The sequence below is a fragment of the Talpa europaea genome (genome assembly GCF_964194135.1).
Source record: "Talpa europaea genome assembly, chromosome: 4".
In the NCBI taxonomy this organism is placed as follows: domain Eukaryota; kingdom Metazoa; phylum Chordata; class Mammalia; order Eulipotyphla; family Talpidae; genus Talpa; species Talpa europaea.
This window is the reverse complement of record NC_140070.1, coordinates 112,152,476-112,177,010: the sequence shown is the minus strand read 5'-3', so window position 1 is coordinate 112,177,010 and position 24,535 is coordinate 112,152,476. Positions and strand designations below refer to the sequence as shown.

At 39.7% G+C, this 24,535-nt stretch overlaps 1 protein-coding gene across 1 annotated transcript in view; it reads left to right on the top strand.

Annotated features, from left to right (window-relative positions):
• TPRG1 (tumor protein p63 regulated 1) overlaps window positions 1-24,535 on the top strand; it is a gene marked incomplete at both ends in the record, with an annotated part of 102,939 nt that overhangs the window by 11,816 nt on the left and 66,588 nt on the right. The window contains one exon of the mRNA XM_084232507.1: window positions 18,658-18,834. Coding sequence (XP_084088633.1) covers window positions 18,658-18,834 — 177 coding nt within the window. The remainder of the gene's footprint in view (window positions 1-18,657; window positions 18,835-24,535) is intronic.

The window sequence follows — 24,535 nt, the reverse complement described above, 5'->3', positions numbered from 1 at the left end:
TTTCAAACAAAGCACTCTGTGTGTGTAGGAGGGAAATCACTGGTCTTTATGCACATCAACCCTCAGATCCTTTTATGGAAATGAGAAAACCCTGGCTGCTTTCAAACTCACATTCAGATTTTAGAATGATGGGATAAAAACCCTTTGATGTTTATAGCACTTTCCAAAGTATTTTCATGCCCATGAACTTGCTTTATCTTCACTATACTCTTACTGGTTTTGAGATTTTCATTTTATAGATGAGAAATGGAGAATAAGGAGAAGTGGCCAGAAGAAGATCATGTAGTGATATAGTAAGGAAGATGAACTACACCCCTGCAGCAGCTGGGTTCTGATTCTTTCCCAAAGATTTATGGTACAGGTGAGGGATGATTAATGATCCCAGCTCAATCTTTGGTCATGCTGCGTGAGAATCCTAGAAGCAGGTTCATAGAAGAGGACAAGGTGGGAAATGCCAATGGGGAGGCACTGATGGGGGCAAACTGTGACTGTATTTATACTTTAGGAAGATGACTAAAGGTCACAATTCTTTATTCAACACGCTTGGGAACAGTTAGAAGTCAGATTGATACTTTTATAGATTTTAGAAAGGTAAAAAAAATGCATATACTGTGTTTTTTTTTTTAATGCCCAACTGGAGGTCTGGTTCAGCCTCCTATAATCAATTACATTAATATTTTTGTAGGGGAACATATGATATTAAAAATAGAATACATAGCTTTATGAGGGGTGAGGTCCAATTTTAGTACAATGTAAGTTTGCCCTGCAGTAGCCATCTTCAGAACTTTGTTGAATTTGGTATCGTGGGTGAAGTTTTGTGACCTGTCTCTATCTGAAATGTGAAGGGTCAGTGAATGCATGGGTGACAAGTTAGATACATGTACAATATCAATGAAGATTGGATCCAGTGGTGTGCTGGAGTTGGCTCACACAAGCTCAGAAGAGGCAAGTGGTACAATTTCAGGAATTTTGATAATCAGCTGTTAGTAATTATAATTAATTATGTAGTTTCACACCAAAATAAATAAATTTTTTTAGATTTATTTTTTATTTATGTATACATACAAGAACTGGGGTGTAGGCCAAAGGTGTGTGGGGGGGTGGGGTAAGAGGACTCACCAGAGACAGAGTGGGGAATAGAACAGGCAGATCTACTGAAATACACTGCTAAGGGGAGCAGCAGGTGAGACAGGAGAGGTCTGCTGTGCCTTATGGATTTGCTCCCTGGCCAGGGATCTAACTTAAGCCACAGTGGCTTGACAGTGCCTAGACTTAACCCCTTGTACCACAAGGGAGGTCCTAAATTAAATTGTAAATAATGATAATACACTCCAAACTCACAGGACTCCACAATGCATTACACTGCCCTGATTTTTCTTGATAAAGCTTTTCCCTCTTGTGCAACGATTCCGTGTATGCCCCTGAGTAAAATGTAGCTGTGGATCCTCCAGCAGGAACATGTTGGGGAAACTCAGAATTCTTTCTCTTGGGCTTGGTGGAGCCACTAAAAGTGTGCAGGACAGCTCTGCTTCATTTAGAAGGGTCCTCCAGAAGAAAGCTCTGTACTAGATGTGTAAGTAAAAAGAAGCATCTTGAGAGATAAAGGAATATCAAGAAATAGGGACTGAGGACTATTTCCCAGGCCCCAGGCACAGGGGCCTCACAGAAGACAGGCCCCAAAGCAGTACTGTGTGTAAATGATCTCACACCTGTTATTACATTTGATCCTCTAACAGACCCACAGAGAAAGGCAGGAGGAACTATTGGCTTTATTTTATGGATGAAGAAACCCAGAGATTAAATGACCTGTCTAAGGGCAACCACTTATTAAGGGTCACAGGAGGGCTTGACTTCATGGGAACTCTCTCCCAGCCTCGCTGTCTTCGCGTCACACTGCTCTTGCTGCCTTCAAGATTTTTCATCTCCCAACACAGTGATCACTGCAGTTTAAATGGTTCAATGATCTTTGAGCCTGTGTCTGGTTTCTTTGTTGATTGTCTATTGTTCAAGGGAGGAGGGTCAGAGATTCATTGAGCAGGTTTAGAAACCTTTTCCTCTCCTGCTTTCTCAAGTTTGTGCTGTTCATCTAACTTTATTTAGACTTGTCCCAGAATCAACTGAAAAGTCAGATACCTAGAGGGGATGGTGGGGACCACTGATGGGTTAAGGTTAATCATACCATTTTCTTGTCACAGTTAATTATGTTATGAAGCAAGATGGATTACTTCCCTCATAGATAGTATTGCTAGTAATAATTAAAATGTGAAAAGACCAGGCCTCCCTGGTTGCACAAGGGATTAAGATGCACACAACCTATGAAGCTGTCTGCAGCCACTGCAGCATGAGTTCGATCCCCGGCCAAGGATCTACCCACATGGTGCAGCAGACCTCTCCTGACTGGCCCGCTGCTCCCCACAGCAGTGTATTTCACTCAGTATGCCTGTTCTGTTCCCACTCTGTCTCTGGTGAATCTTCTTACCCCCCCCCCACAAACAAATTTTTTTTTAAGAAATGTGAAAAGACCAATAAACCAATAAATTAGGGATTCCTGATCCTTTTTAATCATGAATAGTAAAAGTACTGTGCATATTATCATTCTGAATTAAATCTTCTACCTAACCCTATGTCAGCATATTCTAAACCTTTGTTGTGGTCTTGGAATCTGCATCACCTGGGAGCAGGTTAGCAATGCTGTCCTTGGGGACCCACCCCACTCACACCCGAATCTGCATTTTCACAAGATCCCCATTTGGTTCCTAGGCCTATTATAATTTGAGGAGCACTGGTCCATATCACTCTCATTCTCATGAAGTCTGAGGACTTCCAGGGACTTTTACTGTCTCCATGCTGTCCTGTTGCACCTTTAAGATCCTGCATGCTGTGGTGTGAGTTTTCCTCTTTGGTCTTAACTGTTATGTCCCTTTATAAATTCTGCTATTCAGATTGAAATGCCTGTCATTCCCCCAAAGTTCTTGGCACAGTTCCTTGGCTGCATGGCTGTACTCATCCAATTTGATCTGTTTTGTTTGACTTTCTGTCCTTCCAGACCTTTCCTGTCCTTCAGGAGAAGTATGTCCATAAAGCCTTTCCCTATTGATTTATCCAAAATAATCTGTTCTCTTTTCTTTGTGCTCATATCAGACTACATAACATAGTTCCCTGGGCATTTTGTGAGGAAACATTCCTTGAGGCAGGGCCCAATTCTGATTCACGTTTGTCCAACCCCCTCTCTGCCCAGTGCTTAGTGCAGACTCTGGCCATAGTAGAGTATTCACACATGCCACAGACTTAATTTGGATTTTTTCCCCAAAGATTTGTTTATTCATGCATACAAAAGCTGGGATACAGACCAGAGATGCAGAGGGTGAGAGTGCTCACCAGAGACAGAATGAGGAGCAGAATAGGCATATTGACTGAAATACACTGCTGAGGGGAGCAGCAGGTGAGACAGGAAAGTTCTGCTGTGCCATGTGGGTCACCTCCCTGGCTGAGGATCAAATTTATGCTGCAGTGGCTGCGGATAGCTTCATTGTGCTGTGTCTTAACCCCTTGCGCCACCAGGGAGACCCTGATTTGGATTTAATTCTGATAGAGTCATGTAGTATTTGAAGCCTTTCACCAACACTACCAGGGTCCATTGATGAAGTCCTGCCTCCTTACCCTGGGCCTCCAAGCAGCCCTAAGCCCAATGAGACTTGTCTCCATCCTTGGATGAAAGCACTCAGGCTAAAAAGAACCTCAAATCTATCAAGATGTTAATGACCTGTGGCAGGACTCTGGCAGCAAGAAAAGCACCTCTGTTGCCAGAATCCATTTATACTGGGTGGGTGTTTTCGACAACTACTTAATTAAACGCATTGCTTTTCTCTATAAATTCCCCATGGCAGCAGCCTCATCCAGATAGTTAATGGTCCCTGAGTGACCTGAATTATAGGACAGTGAGGGCATTTAGTTACTGCAGTCACAAATGTACTTGGAAGTGTTGGTTTTCCCAAGACTGCTACCAATTAGGGTGGAGTCAGGAGCCTAGAGGAGAAAAATGTCTGAGGTAGCTAAATGCCTCCAACAGTTACTAGTTATTTGACCTTGGTTGTGCAAATGTCTTCATCTTCTGGGCCCCAGTTTCATTGTTTATAAAGTGGAAATACAGAGCATTATTAATTTAAGGATTCAATTACTAAATATAAATATATATGTTTACATATATATATAAAATGCTTAAAATATTTGCAATTTTTGCATGTGCCATGCCTTTTTTAATCCTTACTGTTATTGTTATTATTAATTCATATTCATTTATTCACATGTTCATTTATATATTTACCAAGCTCCATCTGTAAGACAGACTCCACCATAAAGTGTTAAAATACAGAGGCAGATAATTAAAAAACAAGATTTCCATCTTCAAGGAACTCTGGAGAAAGAGGGCATGTGATTGAAATCTGCATGCACATGAATAGACAGTCCTGCACATGATTCTATGGGAAGACAGACCTCACTGTGGCTGTATTGTTGACTTGGGTTAAAGGGCCCTCCAGAATTAAAAAAAGGATGAGAAATTTCTTTCTTTTCTTTTTTTTTTTTAAGATTTATTTATTCATACATATAAGAACCAGGACACAGGTCAGACATGGGGGAGGGTGAGAGAATTCACCAGAGAGAGAGTGGGGAACAGAACAGGCAAACTGAGTGAAATACACTGCTGAGGGGAGCAGCGGGTGAGACAGGAGAGGTCTGTCACACCATGTGGGATTCTTGCTGGCTGGCCAGGATCGAACCTGCTCTGCAGAGGCTGCAGACAGCTTCACAGTGCTGCGCTCAACTGCCTCCGCCACCAGGGGAGGCCCAAGGATGAGAAATTTCTTAAAAATATGTAATGGAAAGGCATTCTAGGAAGAGGAAAGCATACGTGCAAGTAGCAGAGAAAGACTTAGGTAACCACAAAAGTTCAATGTAGCTGTGTTATAGTGAACAAAAACAAACTGGAAAAGTCGAAAGGAACCAGAAGCTGATGAATAGAGAATGCCAGGTTAAAGAGTTTGGATTGCATTTTTTTTTTCCAGAGTCACAAAATCAGAGCTCCATAGGTCATTACCATTCTGCTTAGTGTTTTTCAAAATTTGAATTTTAATGGAATAAATAGGGTATGTACTCCCAGTTTGCCAACACATTGCCTCTGTTCATTGCTTTACACTGCCCCTTCTTCGTTCCCTTGATGCAGGAGCCCAGCTCTTATCCACTCATGACAGCCAACAGAGTACATCTCTTCCATACATGCTCGATGACCTTACCTTGGTATCTTGCAATAAGGGATGGTAGGAAAATTTATATCAATGAAGTGGAATCTGGGTTTCTTCTTCTTCCTCCTCCTCCTTTTCGTCTGTACTTTAAAATTTGTTCAATATTTGTCACACACCATAACCTTTATGTTTCATTCATAATCACTGTAGGCATATCTGTCTTAAGCAACTGAAAGACATCAACTAGGTTGTTGGCATTATTGGAAGGGCGTTAGGGTCTGGAAGTAACTCCATGGTAATTTAAACTTAGTCTTGATTACTTAGGGGCCTGCCAATGTGTGTTATTAAAGCAAACAAATAAGACCTCAGTCTTATTATTGGGACTAGCAACATGTTTAGACCACTACAGCTGTTATACAAACAACTATTATAACATCTTATAAATAAACATGCTGCTTAATTCACAAACAGTACATTAACTCCACTCTGTGGGCTTCTAAGGTTGTCCCAAAATGCCCTGTTTAAGGTAATGTAGGGGGGGTCTAACTTGAAGAATAATCAGTGTGAAGGGGAGGAAGTCTTTGATTTCACTGGTCTTACCTCTAACTGGAGTGCTACTCTCCCCCCCCCCTTTTTTTAATCATTATAAAATTACCGCTCTGTCCATGGCAATTTTCTTTGTTCACAAATCTATATTTTTATTAATTTGGCACAGCATTTCAGAAGTTAAAGGATTCTTAAACTTTGGAGTTCTTTCTACTGGGCTGACCAGTGAGATTTTAGAAAAGATTAATTTTAGATAGAATAATCTTTTACTATTAAAAATGTTGTCAAAATGTAAAGGAATTGGAATAGCTAAAACAATTGTGTAAAGAAAAGCCCCTTGCTAGTAATTATAATCTTCTTCTGTGTACTCCAGCCCCTGGCCACAGCTGATTGGACAAAGAGGATCCAACCCACTAGTTGGCCTGAGAGCCAAAAGTAGAGCTTAAAGGAATGATGGGGTCAAAGAGAATCTTCTATTTTGAGAATTTGAACAGAAAGACACACAAGTATAGAGGCCAGTTAGTTATGAAAGCAGATCTGAAAATTTATGAACAATCAGGAATAAGGAGACAATTGGCATAGGCAAGCAGACCCAAAGTGGAACAAATAATACTAGCAGTAAGCAGAAAGAACACACCAGTCTAAAGCAGGCAGATGAGATTTGTAGAGAGACTCCTGGGACTCATGACAGAGACTGGCCCTTCAAGAGGACCCTGCATTCCTTGTAACTTTCCAGGTTTCCTAAATCCTAACTGCGCTTTGGTTCCTGTTCTTGGATTTCTGTGGGATTCCTCAGAATATTTTAATAACACATCGCTTCTTCTTGGACTTGCCTGATCTGGGCTGTATCTCCTGTATCCAAAGAGTTATTAACTAAGATAGGACAGTAAGCAGACATCTCTCCCATTTAAAAAATAAAACAATGGCGGTGGCAAGACGTGAGCATTTGTTGTATCTTGTCCCTCTGTTCTTCCCTCTCTGCCGCCTCCTCAAAATTAAGCCTTGTTCTCCTGCCAGCTTCCTTGGCTTCTGATCAAGTGAGTCCCCTAAAGTGAATTCAGGGGAGGAGAGAGCCCCTTAGGGGGTGGGCCTCTTGTTAGTGCATGGTGTGCTGTGGATGACTTGAACTATTCAACAGCTATTCAATCGTTTTGTGGAAAAGAGAGAGAATGGGGTGTACCCAGTCTTCTCTTTGTGCAGCCTTTAAAATAACCTTAGTGATGGTACTGTGATAGGGAAATCAGGGTTGTCTGGCTGAGTAGAAAAAGTAATTGGGAGAAGCAGTTAGCTGGAGTGCACAAGGCCCGGACAGTGGGGTTACACAAGGTGGATGCTGGACTTGGCTCTATCTCATGGTGATACATGCTGGTCATTTTATTTTTTTTAAAGATTTATTTATTTTTATACAAGATCTAGGGTACAGGCCAGAGGCGTGGGAGGGTGAAAAGGTTCACCAGAGACAGAGTGGGGGGAGAACAGGCAGAAAGACAGAAATATACTGCTGAGGGGAGCAGCAGGTGAGACAGGAGAGGTCTGCCACACCATGTGGGAATCTCCCTGGCTGACCGGGAATCGAACCCACGCTGCAGAGACTCTGGACAGCTCCACAGCACTGTGCTTAACCCGTTGTGCCACCAGGGAGTCCCGTCTGTCACTTTATTAAGGTGAGATTTTTAGAAGGGTTGGTTCCTCCATCTGTGAAGTGGGGAACAATGACCATATAATGTGAAAAACATTCCTAAATTGTGAAGAAATGGTGGCTGTTCCAGAACATGATCTGGCTTCTGTTTAAATCTCCTTCTACCCTCCTCCTTGATTCTTTACTTCAGTTAAATGGGCTTCCTTGCTGTTTCATGAAACATAATGGATCCCATACCTTTGTATGGACTCTTCACTTAACTTCAAATATCATTCCCATAGATTGCTCTGCCTCCTTTTAATCCAGGTCTCTATATTTATATGTCAATTTCCCTCTATATTTATTTGTCTGTGTCCCTTTCTGGAATGTATGTATGAGAGAAAAAGGAGATGGTTTGGTTCACCACTATACCACTAGTCTGGGAGTGTGATAGCTATTCAATGAGTATTTTGGATCATTAAGGAGTATTACATCTGGATTGTCTACCTGGTATTGCTTTTCTAAGAAACGCCTTTCTTATGCCACATAAGAGATTCTGTTGCAAATCAGTCATGTACAGCAAAAACTCTTAGCTACTGTCCTTGTGACTTCTGGTTTGGGCTCATGTTTGACTCTACTGTTGGCTTCTATGACCTTGTACCTAAATAAGTGTTGGGTGACTTCTGCAGTTGACATTCTCATGTTTTCTGCTAGGTTTTTATTTCAGATACTCTTGGTTCTTATCTTTGAAGGAAGCCACCTACAAAGTGATCTCCACATATAATGGTTTATATATTTTAAGTCAGAGTAATTTAAACATAACTTATAATTTCTTTCTTTCTTTCTTTCTTTCTTTCTTTCTTTCTTTCTTTCTTTCTTTCTTTCTTTCTTTCTTTCTTTCTTTCTTTCTTTCTTTCTTTCTTTCTTTCTTTCTTTCTTTCTTTCTTTCTTTCTTTCTTTCTTTCTTTCTTTCTTTCTTTCTTTCTTTCTTTCTTTCTTTCTTTCTTCCTTCCTTCCTTCCTTCCTTCCTTCCTTCCTTCCTTCCTTCCTTTCTTTCTTTCTTTTTTTAATATTTATTTATTTATGCAAGCACTGGGTATAGTCAGAAGCATGGGAGGGTGAGAGAATTCACCAGAGCCAGAGCGGGGAGCAGAGCAGGCAGAAGGACCGAAGTACACTGCTGAGGGGAGCAGCGGGCGGCAGGAGAGGTCTGCGCGCCATGTGGGACCCTCACCCCTGGGATCCCCGGCCCCAGGGATCGAACCGGAGCTGCAGAAGCTACCGGAAGCTTCGCAGCCTAGTGTTCAATCGCTGCGCCACCAGGGGAGGCCCCATAACTTATAATTTCATGAAAAAAAAAATCCAACTGTGTCAAACAATGAGGCAAAAGGACAGACTTTTCACATTGTATGTAATTAATGATTACTCTTTTAATTTTTAGAAAATTAAAATAGAAATATTTTGTAGAGCAGAGAACAATAATAAGTCTAAGTTCTCTTTAAATGTATTTATTCCATCCATCCATTAATTAATTTGGGAATTCAATAAATTGTTGCACAAATATTTAAGGGGAATTAGGAAGAGTCCTCCCCCTCTCTTTCTCTCCTTCTTATTCTCGTGATCATGGCTATCATGTTAATAGCCTATAATAATCGAGTATTTCATATCTACTTTGTACTATACCTTGTACTCCACATGTCCTATAATACTCTTTTAGGTTCACAACAACCCTGTGAGATATATACTATTGTTTTCTTCCTCGTGGAGATGTGGAAACTGAATTTTAGAAATGGCAAGTACCTTTTGCAAGATCTTATAGTAAATAGGGGGCCATAGCTGCATCTCTAACTCCAGACATGTATGATGGAAAACTCACCACTACCCAGGAATCAAATTCTTGAAATCTAAGAGGAAGATAAAATATAAGAAGGAAAAGACTACTTTCTAGTTTAAATGAATCTTAAGATACTAGAAATCTTGACAAGATGGTCAAGTTCAGTTTGCTTTCAGGGAAAGGACATAAAAAAGAAACTAATTTCATGATGCAGATTCTCTGTGCCAGGACTAGGGTAGACTAAGATGTGAGATAGCGGTGCTCTCTAGTCTGAGTTATGCTGGCTGGGCAATAAGTGGCACAGGAAGCTTCATTCTGAAGTTTAAAAAGCTTTTGATAAAGTGAGGGTAGGAATAACCTGAGGCATTCCAATCTGGACTGCTGGGTAAATCCACACATATTTTTCCTGTGCCACCAAAAAATTCTTCAGCTCTAGAGTCGAAGAAGGTCTGCCTGAGTGACTGAAAACTGTGCGGTAGATGTGACTCAGATTCTTCCATTGACTCCTGAAAACACTATGGCCAGAATCTTAGTTCTGCCATTGCATAACTTTTGAAAGGGTATAATGCCTGGGATTTCATCTCAGAAAACCTGAATCAGAATCTTTGTGGGTGCTATCCTCCATTTAAATTTTTTTTTAAGATTTATTTATTTATGCATATAAGAACTGGCATACGGGGCCTCCCCGGTGGCGCAGCGGTTGAGCGCTGGGTTGCGAAGCTGCCCGCGGCCTCTGCCGCGCCGGTTCGATCCCCGGCTGCTCCCCGGCCACTGGAGGAGGGGCCCACATGGCGCGCAGACCTCTCCTGCCGCCCGCTGCTCCCCTCAGCAGTGTACTTCGGTCCTTCTGCCTGCTCTGCTCCCCGCTCTGGCTCTGGTGTATTCTCTCACCCTCCCGCTGCTTCTGACTGTACCCAGTGCATGTATAAACAAACAAACAAACAAACAAACAAATAAATAAATAAAACATGCCTCTATTTAAAAAAAAAAAAAAGAAAAGAACTGGCATACAGGCCAGAGGTCCAGGATGATGGGAGGATTCATCAGAGACAGAGTGGGGAGCAGAACAGGCAAATCCACTGAAATACACTGCTGAGGGGATCAGTGGGCGAGACAGGAGAGGTCTGCTGTGCTGTGCCATGTGCATAGCTTCCTGGACAGGTATCAAACTTGTGCTGCAGTGGCTGCAATTGCTTCATAGCACTGAGACTTAACCCTTTGTGCCACTAGGGAGCCACTCCTTTGCCCCCATCCTCCATTTTTAGCGTAATCCTGTTTTCACAATTTTCATTTGTATTCTATGCAAATGATGGAGGACAAGAATAGAAAAACTGGAAAGGAGATACAAGGTCAAGAAACTAACTCACACAAGGAGATAGGGGTAGAGGGGATTAGTGTAAGCCATTAACCCAGTTACAGAAATCAAAACCCTTAGGCATCAAAGCCCAGATCAGGAGGCACAACACCCAAAAACTATCAGACTGCTATAGGGAGTGTCAAGAGCACAAACCATCAACCCACAAAGATGAGCCCCTCCCTGAAGATGATAAAACCTAACTGCTGCTCACCTGTGACTATGCAGGTGCTTCTTTCACCAGCTCTCTCCCTTTGCAGGACAGCAGCCTCCTACCTGCCCGCAGCTCTCCTCAAGGCCGCCCGCCTGCATGCAAACCTGTCCCTTTGGGGCACCTCTTTCTCCTGCTTGTGTCTATGCAAGTGTCCTTCATTCTTCTGCCCCTTTCCCTAATAAACCTGCTCTTTAAATATAACTAACGTCTCTGTCTCATGGAGAAACTTACCTGGGAAACTTGCCTCGTGCTATTGAAAGGGGAACTCTGGTGAAACCTTTCCCAGAGTGAACCCAAGGACCCCGCACTCCAAATCCACAGACTCCAAAAACATCTTTCATCTCGTAAGTCATCCTCTACATGTTCTTGTACATGTTTTCACATACACGTCCTTGTGCATGTCATTCCCTCTTTCTAAAAGTAATTACTTTGTCTACCTTCTGCATCAAGCTCTCTCCTGCCCATCCTTCAATCCCTTTTGATAGCATGCTGCATGTAGAGCCTGGCCTGACTTTGTACATGGGTTTAGATTCCTTTCTGTAGAGCAAAGCAGTTAGTGAAAAGCATGAAAGAAGACTCCCTCAGTTTGAATTCCAGTTTCAAAACTACTGACTGTATGACTTTGGGGAAGTTATTTAATCTTTTAAAGTTTTAGTTCCTCAACTGTAAAGTTGCAATAATGATGCTCCCTTCCTCACAAGGTTGCTGTGAGCTGAGTTGAAGTCATCCATGTGACGCACTTAGAGTAAAAACTCAATGTAAGCATTCAGTAAATGTTAGCCAATGATTTTGAGAGTACTGCATTCAAATTTGCATCTTATTATTTATTGCTCTTTACTGTAATAATAATTTACTTATCTTACTCCCACATTAGATTTTAATTTTCATAAGAGCAGGGACCATCATCAAGGACTTTATGAACACCTATATACTGTCTTTAATATAGCATGAACACTACTCATTATTTGTTGATTAAATGGAGATATTTCATTACCTAACCCATTGGTTGGAGGTTTGGTAAAATAGAGAGCTGAAGAGTTTAAAGAAAAACATGCCTAGGATGAATCCTGACAAAGTTATTTAGAACAAGCTAGCCTGTGTTGGTCAGCTCAGGCTGCTATGACAAAATACTATAGACTTGATTTTGGAGGGACACAAAATCAACTTCTGAGACTCAGTTTCCTCACCTCAACCAGGATCGATTGGTGAATATTAAAAGAGACAATATGTTCATAATACCTAATCCAGAGAAGACATCAGTAAATGGAAGCTTTTATTATTTAATTAAGAAACAATTCATAGCAACTATTCGTATATTAAATCACAGAAGTTTCAGGTCTGATATATTACACACACGTGCATATCACACATATGTGTAAATACATGTATACACACATAAACATAAATTACATATGTATAGCTTTCCAACTAAAATAGATTTTTTTTTAGTTTCCATTATATTTTTAGGGCTTATAAACACTTTTGCTTTCTGGGGAAAAAAATGATTGTTTTCTTTTCTGTAATCAACTGGATTTCCATGAAACTCCATGGTGGAAATTATCATACTGAAGAAAATACAGTCTTTGTGGATACATATGTGGATGTTTATAGGTCTGTCCTGTCTGTGGTTTATGGAGAGACTCTGTCTGTTTTGCATTGAAACACAATAAAGAAGTGTTGAAGAAATGGATGAATTATCCTGAGGTCTTCCTTTCTGTACAGTCGAAAGGGTCATCTATATTTTGCAACTTGTGCTTCTCCAACACTAAGGTCTTTACCAAACAGCTGGCAATGAAGTATTATAAGAGAAAGTTCTTCATGGGCATCAAATAAGTGCCTGAAGTTTCTTTGTCTCAGGCCTGTACGCAATGGGCTGGGAATCTAGAGACTTGAGTCTGTAGACTTACAGACGTGTGTTATTATCAAATCTCATCACACCTTTAGGTGGCTTCTTAACTCTTCCCTATGTGATCTCACCTCCTAGAGAACTGTGTTTTCCATAAGAGTTGGGTGTATTTCCCAGTATTCCCAATAGCTAGCTCAGAGTCTGGCACAGGACTGACTGAATGTGGTGGTGAGGAGGTAAATGAACCATAGGATTTCAAGTCAGGACACTTGGGAACTGGGCAAGTTCGTGGACATCAGGTTTTTGTTAGAACATTGTGTTTAGTTAGAGACCCCATTTTAAACAAATTGAAGAGACTCAGGGAAAGAGTGGCCAAATGATTGAAAGAATTGTGTGTAGCTTATACAGCTAAAGCTTGTCTATGACTTCACTTACTTCAGGGAGAGGGAAATTGCTTTGCTTCACTGCCATGCATTTTTCATCTGTTTGTGTTTGAAGCGTAAACCCAAATTGGATTCTCTTCAGGTCCAGGAACTAGTGGATGCTCAGGGAATATGTGTGGAATGAATGATTCAGAACTTTCCTCCTGGACTGATGGTTTCTGGCTAGCCAATATGCTGACTTCTTTCAGGGCCTGGGCTATGCTACAAGGCTGAAGGGGTATGTGAAGGAAGATTAATTTGTAAATCAGGTGTAGTCACTTTATTCAATATCAGGGAAGTTGTCTACAGAGTGGGGGGTGTGTGTGTTTGTGGGTATGTACGCACACGCACGTTTGTGGCTGAAGCTGTTTTGTGTGGTAGGGAGATAATATTAGAAGAAAATCTTTTATGAAGGAAATCATTTCCAAACCACAAATTAATATGACACAGCCTTAAAAGAGCAACTGAAAGCATTGTTAGGCATAGGATGGGGAGCCACTGGAAAGGCATCTGGGATATGTGTAATTGGGTGAGGGTCCTTGAAACTTGCTCTGATGTGTTCTGCCTGTCATTGTTAGTTCGCTGTTGCCCTCTGCTGGTGAAACTGTTGTCATCCCAAGAAACTGAAAATCTCATTTTGGCATTTGTGACAACATGGATGGAATTGGAGGGGATTATGCTGAATGAAATAGATCAGGCAGAAAAAGATAAAATCCTTATGATTGCACTCATTTGTGGAAGATCAAAACAAAACAAGCAAATAAAAAACAAACTCTTAGATTATAAAAACAAAATGGTGGTTATCATAGGGGAAAGGGGATTGGAAGTGAGTCGTTGGGTACAGGGGATCAATTGTATAGGGGTAGATGGAAATTAGGCTTTGGTGACAATCATGATATGGACCATACCCTGGTCAAGTTATAATGCTTTATACCTTAAGTATAATTAATGTTTTAAGTCAGTGCACTTTAATAAAACTAAAAAAAAAAAGAAATGAAATAAAAGGCACCTGAAATATCACCACTCAGAAATAATAAGTGTTAACATTTTAATCTGTGTTTTCTTTGTTGTTACAAAATTGGAAGTATACTTAAAGGTAACATCCTACTTTCCCACAATTTTGGCATGAATATTTTCCCACTGTTTCTGATTATTTTTTGAAAATGTGCTATTTTATGTATATTTCAATATATAAATCTGAGGATCAGATTCCACAAACAGCATGAACTAAGGCATATCGGCAGCATAGCACAAAGATTATTCATTCTTCAATAATTCATTTCAGAAATACTTTTGGACATTTACAAACTTGGAGACACAATGCTGAAAACTGACTGTCTCAGGAGAGGAGATAGGCATTAATTTGGCAATCATAGAAAGGAATAGCTTTAAAATTGCAGCTGGAATAAGGACAAAGAGAAATATGCAGTTTCATGAAAGTGGATATAAGAATGAAGGTAAGTAGACAGAGGTCTGGGAAGACTTGCCAGAGTCTGAGCTCTCCATGAGTTAACTAAAAGAATGTCAAGGAGAACGGAATAGAGAGACTTGGCCTGAAATGAGGCTGAAGAAGTAGTTGGGACCTGATGCTGCAAAACTTCGTAGACCAAATGATGAATTTCTATCGTTTCTCATAAAAGGTCAAGGGAATTATTGAGCTGTGGGAATTATTGAGTTGTGGGATCCCCAGGTCCCTAGTTCTCAGGTGTAGGGTGATGCAGGGGGCCTCTCACCGTTGGCAAAAGTCCTGGTATGAGGAACATACAGGGAAACCAGTATCTGCTGAAAACGGCAGGCAGAAATTAGAACAGAGATAGTATGTTAAGACTGGCAGGAATAATGGAGCTCCCCCTGCCCCTCGCCCGAGGCAATATATCCCCTGGTCATTCCACCCTAGTTTATGTCCCCAAAAACTACTTACCCCAAGCATGTACACTCCCTGTGTACTTACCCCACCTTTGTACTCAACGCTAAGAAGTAGGAGACTGCCTTTGGGTCAGGCTGCACATACTTCCAGTGTAGCCCCTCTAGGCTTCTCATTCATCCTCACAGCTTTGAGTAATCTTTTCCTCATCCTGCACCACTTCCAACACTGCCGCTCCGCGAGGGGACAGGGAATTAAGGCTATATTTGTGCGTGTGTGTTTTGTTTTGAAAGGTCCACCTCATTTTAGCATGGTGAGGAGGTTGCACAGGAACAAGAGTAAATGTAGGTCAATCAGGTCAAGGAGGTTATTGCTCGAATATAGTGAGAGGGTGATTATGATGGAGCAGGCAGGAGATAAGGGAAAACTAGATCAGGACGATGAAATTGAGGTAGAATGGAATATGTGATTTTTTTTTTTTTAAAGATTTATCTGTTTATTTATACAAGCACTGGGCACAGTCAGAAGCACGGGAGGGTGAGAGAACTCACCAGAGCCAGAGCAGGGAGCAGAGCAGGCAGGACCGAAGTACACTGCTGAGGGGAGCAGCAGTGGAATATGTGATTTTGAGAGCTGTTTTGTGAGTAAGATGTTTAGGACTTGGCAAATGAGTGGATGCAACAGCATGTGCTGTCTAGAATGGCTCCCACGACTCTAGCTAACAAAACAGGATGGAAGGAGGGGTCTTCCTCAAGATGGGGGACACTGGAAGAGAACACAGTGTGGAAGGGACAGTCATGAGTGTTTGAAAGAACACTTCCAAGAGTGATATCTAGAAGTACATCAACTCCTGTCAGAAGTATGTTTTTTATATTCCCCATACAATTGCACACCCATGTTTTATCACATTTAAACACCACACTGAAGGGTCTTTTATTTGAACATGGGTGGTAATGAGGAGAAAGCCAACACTGCCTGGATTTGATGTCTTCATGCCTGTTTCAGGTACATACACAACTGCTTGTGTAAACAGTGGGCAAGTCATTTTAAGGGTCTCAGGACTTTAGTTTTCTTGTTTTAAAATGAGGATTATAAAAAGGAACTCTCCTGCACTGTTGGTGGGAGTGCAAACTGGTCCAACCACTATGGAGAGCTGTGTGGAGATTTCTGGACCTACTAAACATAGAGCTTCCATATGATCCAGCAATTCCACTCCTAGGTATTTACCCAAAGGACACAGAAACATCAATTCCAAAGAGCACCTGCACCCCTATGTTTATAGCAGCACTGTTTACAATAGCTAAGCTTTGGAAACAACCCAAATGCCCAAAAATAGATGACTGGATCAAGAAGATGTGGTACATATACACCATGGAATATTACTCAGCATTCAATAAAGATAAACACATGCAATTTGCAGCAACATGGATGGAGCTGGAAGGGATCATGCTCAGCGAAATAAGCCAGGAAGAAAAAGAAAAATACCGGATGGTCTCACTCATAGCAGGAATCTAGAAAACTTAAATAAGGGACCAGGAAAAAGAATAACTATAAGAAAGAAAATATCAAAATCAACAAACAACTATGAACCAGAGACACTCTATGATGGGTGGGGGGTGGGGGGAAAGGAGGGCTTGGAGTCAAAATAAGGGGGTTGTAATTGTATGGGGAATATAAAAATAAAATTTGAATAAAAAATAAAATGAGGGTCATAATTGAGAGCATTGATATTCAAGGGCTTTTAAATCCCACAAGCTTTGCAAACAATTCAGTATTCTTATGTCTTAAGTTTGTTGTGACTATTATCACCAAATTTCACTTATTTAATATTAGGAATATTAGATTCAATGTTTTCTCCATGAGTTCTTTGGAGGGGAAAAAAGTATGATAAAAGTCCAAATAAATAAATATACCACCCAGGAGTTGGAGGAAATGGACCCAAATTATTTATAAACCTGTGTGTTTACTTGAATTCAGACTTTCCCGACATGTAAATTATGCAGATTCTGTGTCATAGCAGAGCACTGTGTGTTCCTAAAAAGAATTCTCTTTTCCCCCAAATCCTTTACCTTTTAAAATAAATCTCATTATGGAGTGCTGACATTTTCAGTAAAACCATTCAACCAAAAGCTGCAGTTTTTTATATACTAAAAACAAGTCTGGTTTATTAGGCAGCAGCTTATAACTTGCTGCTAAGTAGATGCAATCTATTTAGAGAAATTTATGTAGATATTTGATAAGACATTTCAGAATCCCCGTCTCTTTCTGACTAAGGCTGAGAGTGTTAAATAGATTATCAAGCACCCCTCCTCCCTCAGTGGAGGGATTGAGTATTGCAGAATGTTGAAGTGACTAGAAACTGAGGAACCAAGATTTAAACCAAATCCTGCAGACTCTGCATCACTATTATCTCTACCATCGACTACCTGCTAACTCTACTATTTTATTCTGGCTCAGAGACTTTGGATATAACCTCCAAAGGGTTGTGGAGCGATGTGGAGTGAGTATTTATAAATACAAAATGGCTTTCATGAAATCATGCCTTCATCAATGATCTCAGCTTTCTTTTCTTCCTCTCTTTCTCCTTTGTGCACCTTCATCTTTTCTTTTTACTTCCTTCATATCTCCTTTGTTCCTTTAGCCACGAATTAACTCCTACTTATTCTTGTGTATCTTCTGCCTTTGTATTACACTGAGGAATGTGACATATTCAGGTTACCCACGTTCACTTAGTAACTTAGGTCCCTGCCAGTGATAGTAACAGCTAATTTGAGGAGCACAAACTGAGAATTATTTCCCTTCATGCTCTCCTGAAAATTATGAGTTAAGTACTACTGTTGTCTACATTTCAGAGAAAGAGGACATGAGCATAGTTAGGTTTAATGTCCATTCTTACAGAGTAAGTGACAGAGCTGGAAGCCCCCACCCATGCCCTTACTTAGTGCAAAGGGTTCCAAAATGATTATGATTGGGATTCATCTGTTCTCTCAACCGATCTTTACTTAGGGCAGGCTAATTGAAAGGCATTGAATGAATGAGTAGTCCAACGGACACAATCTCTGCCCTATGGAACACACACACGAACACACATACACACACAAACACACACATACTCCCTCCACACACATACTTACACATAGGAATGATGCTCAGTCAGCACTCATTGGAATTGCTCTACCCTCTGTATTTTGCTATTCTGATCTATTCTGGGAAGATATAAAGGCTCATGAATTAATTGGTTGCTAACATGACATATACTTTCAATACCCTTAATGGATCCTATCATGGGTATGGATGGTAGTGATCTCTGATCTCTGTGGTCATAAAACATTTCCCGTAATCTCCACCTCCCTTCATCGCTTAGGTTGTGGGGTCAGACTAAAACAGAGGGAATGGCATTAGATAGTCTTCAGCCCCTCTTTCTTCTGAGCTGATCAAACTTCACTATGTTCTGTGTTAGTAGAAATTGTTCAATGAATGCCATTATTATTTTTTTTAATTTAGTTCAATTCTTATCAAAGTAACATTGTATTATATGAGTTTCAGGTGTGCATCATCTAGAATGAACATGTACAGGGGAAAGGATAGGTTAGGATTTTTAGCAGAGAACTTAATATAGTTGAACTACCTTTTAACTCTCAATGAAGCACATTTGAAAGCCATTATATTTTACTTGGGAAAATTACATCAACTTTTCTTCCCTGTGATGATTCCTACAGGATCGACCACTGGAATAATGAGAAGGAGAGGGTATTGATGGTCACAGACAAGACTCTTCTCATCTGCAAATATGACTTCATCATGCTCAGTTGTGTGCAGATGCAGCGGGTTCCCCTGAGCTGTCTCTATCGCATCTGCCTGGGCAAGTTTGCCTTCCCTGAGTTGTCACTGAACAAGTGAGTCTGTGGTCTTAGACTTGGGAAAGTGCACAATGTGTTTGGCTGGGGACTGACGGGGGGCGGGGGGGGGGGACTTGGGCACAAAGGCAAAGCAGGGAGAACCCAGGGGAAAGCAGTGAAGCTCTACAGTTGAATTCATCAAACTATCATTGAGTTCCTACACTAGGTCAGGCAGTAGGGATAGAAATTTAAATAAATTTGCATTTTAATATGAGAATCTAACAAGCAAATGGTTAAATATAAACTGGAGTGAACGGTGAACATATTAAGGAAATACTCTTTTTTTTTTATTGTGGTATTGTTGGTTGACAACACTGTACTTGATTTTTTTTTTTAAGATTTATTTATTTATTTATACAAGCACTGGGTACAGTCAGAAGCATGGGAGGGTGAGAGAATTCACCAGAGCCAGAGCAGGGAACAGAACAGGCAGACTGACGAAGTACACTGCTGAGGGGAGCTGTGGGCGCGGCAGGAGAGGTCTGCTGCACCATGTGGGACCCTCTCTGGTGGTCGGGGATAAACCGGCCACCAGAGAGGGTGCGGGCAGAGGCTGTGGATAGAGGCTGCGGGCAGCCTTGCTGCGCCACCAGGGGAGGCCCTTAAGGAAATATTCTTAACCTAATTTGTTTTTTGTTTTTTTTTTTTGAGAAGAAAGCATAGTATACTTTATTGGGAACCATTAGATATCCAGAGAAGCTTTGCTTGAGAAGCACTTGAGACAATATTTGACATTGTGTAGAAGTCAGTCAAAGAAGGAAAACAAAAGTTTAAGAACAGGGCCTCCCTGGCAGCACAGGGATTAAAGACAGCTCTGTCAAGTTATTGCCAGCCACTGCAGCAGGAGTTCCATCCTGGGCCGGCCAGGGAGCTAACCCACATGGTGCAGCAGATCACTCCTCTCTCGCCCACTGCTCCCCTCAGCAGTGTATTTCAGTAGAACCATCTATTCTGCCCCCCACTCTCTCTGGTGAATCCTCTCACCCCCTGCACCTCTGATCTGTATGTCTCCTTTACAGAAGCTCTTTGCCCATTTTTTTTGATTGGGTTGCTTTCTTTTTGTTGAGTTGCATATGTTCTTTATATATTTTGGATATCAACACTTTGCAGATTATGTTGTGCAAATATTTCCCCCTATTCAGCTAGTGTCTTTGTGTTTTATTGAATTTCTTTCGCCACACAGAAGCTTTATAGTTAGGCATAATACCATTTGTTCATATTTTCTTTTGCTTCTCTCGCCATTGGATACAAACCCCCAAGACATCTCTGAAGCCAATGCCATGGAGGGTTATGTCTACTTTTTCTTCAATGAATTTTATAATTTCATGTTTATAGATCCATGTATATTTTAGAAGGTGTAATGTTTAATTTCCAACTATTTTCAACTTTCGTAGATATTTTAATATTACTGAATTTTTATGTCATGGATAGTAATTCTTGTAAATATAGTGTGATTTGTTCTAGTGATGAAACAATAGTATATCTTTGTGAATATACCAAATACATTTGAAAATAATTCAAAATGTAGCTTTCTATAAATATCAAGTAGCTCATTGTTTTTGATACTGTTATTTAAATGATCTATGATTTTACTGGATTTTATATAATATCCTAACAGGAAAGAAAAAATGTTAATATCTATCACTGTTATATTTTCTCATTTCTTTTATTAATTTTTGTTTCATGTGTTTTCAAAGCTCATTATTAGTTACATACACATTTTTGAAAGGTATGTCTTCTTGATGAAGTGAACCTTTATCATTATGAAATACTCCTCCTTTTCTCTGGCAATTCTTTATGTTTTGAGCCTATTTTTATATTTAATATCATAGCCACTTTATCATTTGTATATATTTTATACTTTTTTTACACAATGTGTATATTTTTATCCATTTCCTATCTCCATCTTTTATTTTTTTATTTTTAGTCTTTTTAACATAACATTGGTATGTGACATTATATAGGTTTCAGGTGTCCCAAATTAAATTCAACATCTATGCAATATGACACCATGGTAAGCACCAGAAGACTAGTTTCCATCCTCCATCAGTCTCTATCATTGTACTTAAAATGCATTTCTTGTGGGGATCACAAAATCGTGTCAAATAATTAATTAATTCTGATAACCTCTATCTTTTAAGGGGAGAGTTTAGACCCTTACATTTTATATAACTTTGATATGATTGAAGTTAATCTCACCTATTCTTTTTCTGTTTCCCTTCTGATGTCTTATTTTACTATTCTCTTTTCAAACTTCTTGAATGTTTTAAACATTCATCATAATTCAATTTTAATGTGCCTATTGGTATTTTAGCTGTAACATTTTGTATAATTTTGTGGTCACTTTAGGGCAGTATCTCAATCTCTGAATTATTTCCATTTTGGGCAGGATAATTTTTTCATGTGGGAAGCTATTCTGTGTACTGTGGGGTCATTAGCAGTTTTCCTGGTCTCTACTCACTAGATGCCAGTAGCATCTTGCCTCTGCTATGGCAATCAAAATGTCCTCAGACCTTGAGAAATGGTCAGGGGCAAAATCACTGTAGATTGAACACCACTGTGCTAGAATTATATGTACTTAATATTCACAGGTTACTTTGAGCTATTATCATAGTATCCCATATAGGTAAAACAGAAATATTTTAATCATATTATTTTAAGAATGAAAATATTGGATATAGTCTGAGGGATTCTGTGTGGCCACATGAGAAAACAAGAATAAGACTTGGAAGAAGTAAATTTACTGGACTCAGTGATCTGAGAAAAGGGCTCACCACCAGCCATGCAGGGGACCGGGGGAGGGAGGCACCAGTGCTTGTCAAGAGACAGAAGTGGCTGGGGCTAGGAGAGAACCAAGACCATGACCTTTATTGGATTTTCCATAGGAAAAACAAGGCAAGAAAAGAAAAACAGGTTAGGATTGGCTATTTTGAATACTTTTGGTAAGCTTTATTTCTTAAGGGTGATTCCTTGTTGCCTAGTACCTGATCCTGGAATGATTAGGACAGAGAAATATTTCCTTATTGTGTATTTAGACCAGAGTGGGGCCTGGCTCTTGACTGTTAAATTTGCATATCAATGTTGTGCCCTGGGCTGAACTAGCTCTCTCTGAATAGGCTAGCCCCCAAGAGAGTCAGGTTCTTCCCAGCCAGAGGATTTTATTTTTCAGATGTCAAGACATTGCAATATGTACAAAATTTTAAAATGTATACTATATATAGAGATCCATTTAGGTTTATCACTTTTATGTGCATTTAAAATTTTATATGAAAATAAAAATTTTATTTTGAGAAATCATGTGTATTCAAACCAAACAGGATAAAAAAAAGTATTATATTTATGCAAAGGTTTCATTTCTGAATGCTTATCATTTATTCCAGAAGATTCAAGTTTCCTTTTGATGTCATATTCTTTACACATGAAAAATTCAATAAGTGGCACTTAGATAAACTATTGTTATTTATTTATTTTTCTCTGTTTTTCCCTATTTATTTATTAAATTATTTTTTGGCTACCTGATTGGCTATAAACTGAGAGGAGAATTAAATGTTTCATTATATGACTCTTATCTTGTAATTCTACTTTTGTGACTTTATATCATGAATGTTGATATTGTATTGTTTGATATAGAATCATTTATAAATATTGAATCTTTATTTTAGATTATATAATTTTTCATTATATAGCTTATCCCCTTTAAGTTTTAATCTATTTTTAGTCTTATTGGCTGAGTATTGCAAATTCTTTTTCTCTGAATTTTCCTCATATATTTTTTGCCTATTTTTTTACTTTAAACTTTGAGTCTCTTTGTTTTTCATGTGTTCTTTTATTAGGTATGTGATTGAATTTTCTTTGTGATTCAACCTGGGGGTCTTTATTATGATCCTATTTACATATATTGACAACATTTGTGGTATTAATTCTGCTATCTTGATTTCCATATTGTTGTAGTTTTACAAATTAAATTACTATATTTTCTATATTTCTTTTGCTTTCCATTGAATGTATTTTTTTAAAAGACTTATTTTTATTTATACAAGAGCTGGGGTACAGTCCACATGTGCGGGAGGGTGAGAGGATTCACCAGAGATAGAGTGGGGAACAGAACAGGCAGACTGACTGAAATACATTGCTGAGGGGAGCAGTGGGTGAGGCAGGAGAGGTCTGCCTCACAATGTGGGATTCTCCCTGGCCAGCCGGGAATTGAACCAGTGCTGCGGAGGCTGTGGACAGCTTCACAGTGTTGCGCTTAAACCCCTGCGCCACTGGGGAGGAGGCCTTGAGTGTATTTTTCTTTTAACATAGAAGATTTATCGTTTTTTTATACAAATGTTTGTGAGTATAACTTAACATAGCATTCTTGATCTTATCTTTTTGAATGTCATCTATTGAATTTTTAATATAAATCTATTTACATTAACAACCCCTTTCATCTCTTTTTAATTCGCCATCATTCGTTCATTTTTTAAAAGGCTGCTTTCATAACACTTTTAGCTCCTTTAATGGTTATTTACTTAAATAATATTCTTCCTTTTCATGTGCCATCTTAGGGTATATTAAAACTTCATTCCTAAAGATAAGTAATCTGCATATTCATAATATTCCCACATTTTTCCATCCTTGACCTCCCTTCTTTCATTAGTTTTTATCAGAAAAAAATTATTTTTATGGAATATTTTATTTTATTTCCCATGAGGCACCCAATTATTACCACAGAGAATTGATGTAATTCCAGCTTTCCTAATTAACTTGTGTGGCTTTTTCCAGATATGTATGCAGGGGTTAGAATGAGAGAGCTGAGCTGCGCCAGCCCCTGGCATGCTGGTAAATGTTAAAGGGCTTCCCTTGGGCACCCAGAAGTAGGAACAGCATGATGAGGGATTTTTTTAAGCCCTGCTCAGTTTTCTTAGCAAACCTCCGTAGCAGATTTCTGGGTTACAGGTAGAATCCTGGTTTTCATCCCCAATTTTACAACTGTTAACTTTGTTTCCTCATCTACCCAAAGGTAGCATTAAACATCATTCTGCTTCATTAACAGACTTATTGTAAGACTCTAATGAGATAGTTTGAAAGCAATTTTAATATGCTGTATAGATATTGAGTGTTAACAAGTTCTGATTCTCTCTCAGATAAAAAGCTTTGGAATAAAGTAGATTAATTTGATTGCGATCTTTGTTACCAAGTCAGTTGGCCCTTCTTGACTGGGCATTAAGTCACTGTGATGAGGTCAGAGGTCAGGAAGCAGCTGGCAGAGGAAGGAGAAAGAGGTAAGGCAAAGTCAGCTGCTCAATAATCATAAGCTGACTCAGGAGGAACATTTGGATCGAGTCTGAGCAAATTCACTTGTAAGAAAATGCAATGCTTTATCATTAGCACCTGCTGGCTAAAGGTGGTAATGCTGACAATCTTTACCAAGTGTTTTACCTCCCCTCTGCTATTTGACTTTCAACACCCAAGACTAAGTAGGGCAGGTTAACTACATGTGGAAGATAAAGTGAGGTTAAAAGGGTCATTCAAGCTCCATCCCTGTGTAGTAGAAGCGTTAACTTTCAAAATCAATTCCAGCCTGTCCTTTTCTTTGCATGAGCAATATTTTCTTTCTTTCTCTTTCTTTCCCTTCCACTCCTGTTTCTCTGCCTCTGCCCCTGCCTCTGCTTTTTCATCCCCTCTTCTCTTTCCATCTTCTCTGGATGAAGAT